General features: G+C 48.2%; 1 protein-coding gene across 1 annotated transcript; it reads right to left on the reverse strand.

Annotated features, from left to right (window-relative positions):
- Nucleotides 1-286: 286 nt before the first annotated feature.
- On the reverse strand, nt 287-2680 carry AMER3 (APC membrane recruitment protein 3; the record flags this gene model as incomplete). Its single annotated transcript, XM_079779080.1, has 1 exon — nt 287-2680. The coding sequence occupies one exon, from the start codon at nt 2678-2680 to the stop codon at nt 287-289; it is 2394 nt and encodes a 797-aa protein (XP_079635206.1).
- Between the last annotated feature and the right edge of the window lie 4536 nt (nt 2681-7216).

A 7216-nucleotide genomic window follows, 5' to 3' on the forward strand; every position in this document is an offset into this window, starting at 1 on the left:
GATGCAGCTCCTGGTGACTACAAGGCCATCCTGCAGTGGGAGTTCCACATTGGCTGACCTGGGGGCCTCTACTTCTGGTTGGTTGCAGCGGAGGCCCCTGTGAGTCAGGAAGCTGCAGCAGCTTTCTGGGTACTTGCAGAGGAAACCCTCTCATATTGGCTATGATGAAGTGAGGCTCCTAAGTCCTGACAGGTGGCTCCAGGGGCTCAGCCAGGTAGCAGGGCCAAGAGCACTACAAGTTCAACTGACACCTAGGTGCCACCTGCTTCCTGGCCCTCAAGCTGAGCTACAAGTACTGCTCCTCCATTGAGGCGTGGGCCTGGGCATCCAGCCTGGTGGGCTCCATCCTGAGCTGGCTTATGTCCAGGAAAAGGCCTGGGCACTTCTGATCCTGTGGGCTGTGGAGTGGGCTGGTCAAGGAGGGCAGGCTACATACGGCAGCCACTCCAGGAAAGCTGTTAGACTGTTTCTGCTGCAAAACAGTAATGTCCCTGGCCTGAGGCTGCCTACAGAGCCTACTGCTCGTGTCCTGCCTTGGCGGCTGCACAGAATAGGGCTTGCAGTCTGGGTGGATCTGTAGGGCTCCAACCTGGGCCACACAACCTTTCAGAGAGGGCTCTGTATCCAGGGTACTTTCCATAAGACCTGGTCTCTGCTGATTTCGAAAACACCCCATCTTCCCAGGTGCCCTGAGCTCCTGGGAGTGGGGCCAGGCAAAGGGGTTTATGATCTTGGTTTTGACCTTGTTTTTGCTAGAAGTGCCTGTCATCATGGATATTGCAGATCCCAAAGAGGAGAACAAACCTTCGTGGCAACCTCGTGTCCCTTCCTCCCCAGAGACCTGCACACACTTCAGAGATGGGTCCCTGGACAGAGAGCTGGTCTCCTGCTCAGGCCCTGCTAAGACCTTGCTCTCTCCAGCAAGCAGGCCCTTGGTACCTGAATGTACCCACAGCTCCTGCCTACTAGGTTTTGAGCTGACTGTGATCCCACCTGCATTTGAGGCATGGGCCCCCCTGACCTCCAGCTTCACTAGACCTGGGCCTTTCTTCTCAGAGTCAGCTCCCAGATTCTCCACCAATCCTCTGAATGGGGTTACAGGATCCCCAGGGGTTGAGATAGGAGGAGCATGGAGCTCAGGACTACGGCGAAGCCAGTTGACAATACCCATGGTGATGGTGAGCTCAGTGTCACAGAGCTTCAGCAGGCACTCCTTGCCCTTCCAGGAGCTCTGCAAGAAACCCTGGCTAAGCAGGTCTGGGCTTGGTCCCAGGGCCAAGTTCTCCTCTGCCCCCATGTGAAAGCTGCAAATAGACAGTGGTGTTCCCAGTGCTGGCTCTGACAGACTCTCAGACACACACAGGTCATCATCAAGGCCAACAGGGTCCTCACTTGGGTCACAGAAAAGCTCATAGAGGGCATCACCACTATAGCTCTCCCGAGGGAAGGCAGTTGCAGGGGTGCCTGGGCTCAGGACTTCCTTCCTGTCCTCCTCAAGGCTAGGTGAAAAGGCATCGTAGTAGCCCTCGTCACTCGTGGACACAGACTCTGGCTGCTCACTCCTGGTGGTGCCTGTGTGTATGGAGCTGGCTTTGGAGCCACTGAGGAGATCCCTGCAGGGACACAGAGGGAACTCAATGAGCCCAGCTGAATCAAGCCCAGGCTGGGCTGTATCCATTCCCTGAGGACCCTCCAGCCATGGGCCCACTAGGGTGCGCTGTTGTTGCCTCACAGAGTGATTCACACTATCCCAGAAGGTGGCAAAGTCGGACTTGTCATCCTGGGCAGGAGACACCAGCTTTTCCACGCTGCCCTGGAAGGGGCCACTAGAAACCTTGCTCTCAAGGGCCTGTGATGACTTGGCTGAGCTCTCCAGGCCCTCATTCAGCTCCAGGAATGGCACTGAGCTTTCATCTGCAAAGATCTCCCCGCAGCCTGTGAGTGAGTCAAAGCTCTTGAGTGAAGCCACGTCCTCACACAGGGCCCTGCAGAAGTCGAAAGAGGAGTCAGGCAGGAACTCACTGTCAGATAGGTCCTGGCACAAGTCATCCAGCCCCAGTCCCTCACCCAAGGGGAAGGAGGCTTTGCCTCGCTGCCCTCCTGCTTCTGACAGGATTCTGGGGGTAGGTAGGCTCTTTCCCTTGGTTGCCAGTGAGGCCAAGTTCTCAGTCTTGTTTCTATGAATGTGGAATAGGTTCTGAAAGCACTTCTTGGGTCGTTTCAGGGAAATCCTCTTCCTTGGGATGTTCTTAGCCACGGCTGGCACAAAAGGCATTTGGGGCACCAAGTGGCGGTAATCAATAATGTGCTGGCTGCCAGAGGGCCCTGGGAAGCTCGTGCTGCCTATCAGTTGCCTTGTGGCTGCAACCATCCTGCCAGCCCCAGGCACACTGTTGTGAGTCTTGCTCTTCCATACCAATTTGAAGGTGGCACCACAGAGGTCTGTGGCACCACCCTTAGGCTCTGGCTGTGCCCCCTTTTTGGAGCATATGTTATATCCATGGGTATTGGGACTGGCTTGGGGGCCTCTCTCACCATGGATCTGCTGCTGCCCTCCAGATGAGACTGACCAGGGGTCTGCTTCATCCCAGGCTGGGGCAGCCGCTGCTGGGCCTGGGTACTTCTCATGAGAAATGTGAAGGCTGGATTTGATGAAAGTCTTTCCTCTCTTTAGCTCCATGCTTGCAGTGCCGTTAGCTGTTGTGGGGGAAAGCATGAGGCACTTAGTATCCATGGTTCTAGCCCACAGTGGTGTTGGAGCTGAACTCCGACATCTAAGCTTGGATCCTCTTTGGAGGTGATAGAGAGGGAGATGGGAGCAGCCCATCCATGCTCACTATCTAGCCTTTATACACAACTAATGTTGAGAGAAGTTAAGTCATATGACTAAAGGTAACAGTAGTACCCAAAATGATTGCAGAAGTGTCTGGTGCTCTTGCATTTGTGATCTCTTTACTCACCCAAGCATCTTCTCAGAGATGTCTGGCCAAGTCAGACTCCCATTTTCAGGCCCAGGCACTCTACACATAGCACCACATCCTTATAGGGAAGTATCATGGTCCTTGTAAGTGAATGGAGCAGATAATTAAATAAAAAAGTTGCTGCCTATGTCTAAGAGACAAAGCTCAAAGGGAAACTCAAGCCTGCTTCCTGGATTGGAGAGAGTCGGCCATCAGCTAGAGGGAAAGGCACATATACTGTCCTCTAGGACTGCTGCATCTGTTTGAGGAGGCAAGACTCAATCTCCACAGATGCCATCAGGCAAGGCACAGTCAAACATCTGATGGTGCATGCAGAGCTTGATCACTGAGATGACAGAGAGTATCATGGTAGAAAGCCAAAGAGAGGAGGCAAGCATGAGGTCAGGAACAGGCAGATTGGATAGACACAGAACATCATGGCTGAAAAAGTAGGTATGTGTCACCTTTTGTGCATAGCCTAACTGAAATATATTGATGCCTGGAATGCCATCCAGATAAGGTTTCTGATGCCCAGTCTGAGTTCAGTGGGCAAAGGTGCTGAGATCTCATGTTGATGTCTGTCCTGGGTGTGGAACTGAGAAGGTGGTGAAATAGCTACCAATTTGATTATATTCGCACAGCTGAGGGTTTTGGCCTTACCCTGAGATCAACAAAGAAGTATGAAAGTCATCTGAATGAGTGAGTGGAAGCAGTGGCATAAAGAAGTTGGTAGTCTATACCATTCATCTGAGTAGGGACAGAATAACTTAAGAGGGAGGCTCTGAACAAAGAGGACTCAAAAGAGACAGCTAAAATGGGCTGACTGTATAGAGATAAGGGCCAGATGGAGGCTGTAGTCATAAGCATGAAAAATAGATGTCAAATTATATGGTTTTTCAAAGAAAGAAACACTAGGATTCAGCAACTGAATACAGAAAGAGAAGCAGGCCAGAAGTTATAAACACTGAGGCCTGGATTCATGCCAAGAGAAGGGAACAATGAGAAGTGGGGAAAGGCAAGAAAATGGAGAATTGAGCGAAGATGAGGAAAGGGCCTGTGCTAAGAGCTGGTTTGAGGGAGAGAAGAAAGGGTTTAGTTTTAAATATGTTACCTTTAGGGCAGGGGTCCTCAAACTATTTAAACAGGGGGCCAGTTCACTGTCCCTCAGATGGTTGGAGGGCCGGACTATAGTTTTAAAAAAACTGTGAACACATTCCTATGCACACTGCACATATCTTATTTTGAAGTAAAGAAACGAAATGGCAAAAACACCTGCATGTGGCCCACGGGCCGTAGTTTGAGGACGCCTGCTTTAGGGTTTATTTGGAGACCCACAAGACCACACCAAAAGAAGGCAAGACCTGAGAACTACCCCAGCTCCCCCTCTGCACCCTCACAGGCGCCCACTTCACATGCTCAGTCCTTCCCCATGGCAGTGAGTGATCTACAGGTTGGGCCTCTGTCATTCTGGCCAGGGAGAGATTAGAGAAGATAATTTTGGGCTTGTTTCTTTACTTTCTTTCACTGCTCCATAGGGAGCACCTGAATTCACTTCCTCTCAGGCCACAGCTTGTGAAAGAGGAATGAAGCAGGTGTGAAAGCACAAGGCTCTGCCAGCCTGCACACCTTTCACACTCACTGACAAGGAAGCCTCATAGCTACCTCCAGAGAGCTGTTTTGACAGCTATAAGCTGACCAGAGTCAACTCCAGAGTCTCTAAAATGCTTTAACATGAGGACCCAGAGGCAGGAAGAGGAGCTGCCTCACGGCTCAGTAGGCAACATTAAAGCCAAAAAGGATGAGAAGGTTGGCAAAACTGGCATTGCGGAGATTCACTGGAGTTCTCCACTCTACTTCCCACCCAAACAGTGCTTCCTCCCCTGCAGCAGGACACTTTTAATTGAAGGATAAGAAAAGGAGCAGGCACTGTGCCAGGGAATGCCACAGAACCTGGCCTTGGGACTAGCTAGAGCTCAGCTCTTGGTGGGCGCATCCTGGTCAGCAGGACAGTGCTTCAAGCTGCTTGCTGCTTTCTGCTTCCTGCCAGGTGGCATGTATCCAAACCTTTCCCACTCCGTACCTGTAGACCCCATTTCTGATCCCCCCAAATCTTTTGTGGCCTAGATAAGGCCTCCCTCAGCTCTGGGGGTGGGGAGTGGCTGCACAAAGCATAGTTGTTACTAACTGGGTTTTAGGGTCCGAGTACCCAATCTGAGTCTTGGTTACATTTACTTAACCAGGCAAAGTGCTTGTCCCATAACTTTATAAGAGGCATAGTAGTATAATCCCATTTTATAAACAAGAAATTAAGGTCCAGAAAAGTCAATGGATTGGCCCAGGTCACACAGAGTTGAGTGGTAAGTGACAGAGCTAAGATGAGAGCCTATGCTCTTAACAATGATAGATATTTTATGAACAAATAGCTGAAACTCCCCCTTAATGGCAAATCTAAAAGTGGAATAATAAATGTGTTTTCATGAGAGATTTTTGAAAGCATAATAAAAATTAAGGTTAAAGCAAATATTACCTAACACAAATTTAGAAAAATTGTAATTGAAGGCAGTATAATTTCTGTGGCAAGAAATATTGGAGGTATTATGATATATCTATTGAATTTATTCTTTTCTGTTTTAGAAAAATGTTTTTATTACCATACTCTTGGAAATAATTTCAAGGCATGATAAAAATTATTTCACTGTGTGCAGAATTTTGCAATCACAAGAACTAAGATGATTCCTTTGCTATTGATCTCTATAAATAAAATTACTGGTTTCTTAATTATTGGAAATGTTAGCTGATTTAAAATCATGAACAGTTGGAAATGTCACTGCACTCTGAACTTGGAAAATGATAGATCAAAGTAAATGTCATTGCTGTAGAAGACTGGACTCAGTCACTAATATTGTTCACTCTGTTTCCTGAGTTAATTTAACATTTTGCAAGATATGATAATAAGCACTAAGATCCACAACAATGAACCAGAAGCTTGCAAAATTCTGGAGCAATCATATGAAATTCAGTCCAGTCAGTTTCCACATTTTAATATTTTATCAGAGCATGACTCTTTGGGTGGGAACTTTCTGAGAGGTCAGAGGGCTCACTACCCAAATGGAGACAGGCTGAGCAGTCACCTTCCATGACAGTTTCAGGGTCAGAGTGGGATTTATCTGGACAGCCAGATGCTAGCTCTGTCACTGCCTGATGGCAGAGGCCAAATACGACCAGGTTCTCAGCTGCAAAAATGCACATTCTGCTTTGTAACCCTCTAGCTAAAAGGTCCTATCAGTGGAGTCCAGAATTAAGCTATGTGCCAGGTCCATCCCCAAAAGAAAAAGTAGACCTGTCCCTCCCCCAGCTTGGTGTCTTCTTGTCTATAGCACTCAGTGATCACTGGCGCCTCACTCTGGGGCTTACTTGGTCTTCACGCTCCCCAATGATGATGAAAACTTCTCAAAGGTTCAGGACTCCAACTGTAGTAACTAGAGCTGCTACTTATTTAAATGAAGTATTTATGTTTTTTGAGACATCTTAGCCATATAGTTACATCTAAGTTTCCTAAATAGGAAGTTGGGTCTGGAATTTTTAATTCTACAGTTTATGCACATCATTTTCTAAGATGGGTCTCTATGATACCAAGACCCTGGATTGAGTCTTTCACCTCTAAAATGAACTTGCATATTCCATGAAAACAGGGACCACATCATGTACTTACTTAATCAATTCTGATTCAAGGATGTATTATTTAAACCAAGATCTAAAAGATAGCTGAAGACAACCAGGCAAAAGATGAGGGGAGCATATTCGAGGTAGAGGGAACATCGGAGAAAAGGCATTGAGGAGCACGGGATGGAGAACGGTTAAAGATCTAAAAGCAGGCCCAGGTGACCAGAGCAAGCAGTGGGATGAAGCAGGAGATAGGCAAGGCAGACCACACCTGGCCTGAGGTGTCGGGAGTGGCGGGGCGGGGGAGTCTTGGCTTTTATCCTATGTGCCATCAGGAGCCAGACATGAAGGGTGAGTGACATGGGCCAATTTTCAGTTTTAACAGATTACTCCCACTGTAAGTGAGAATGGAAAGTAGGGGCAGGAGTAGAGGCAAGAGTTCAGGTTAGGAGCCGGAGCAATGTCCAATTGAAAAAAATGTGATGGCAGAGATATCCCACGTGTATAAATCCTTCTTCCTCAATGCTTTACACAGAGAATGCACATGCATATAGATTTATTGCAAATGGAGCAAATAAAATAATTCTAACTGG

Source organism: Cnephaeus nilssonii, assembly GCF_951640355.1.
Source record: "Cnephaeus nilssonii genome assembly, chromosome: 8".
Taxonomy (NCBI): domain Eukaryota; kingdom Metazoa; phylum Chordata; class Mammalia; order Chiroptera; family Vespertilionidae; genus Cnephaeus; species Cnephaeus nilssonii.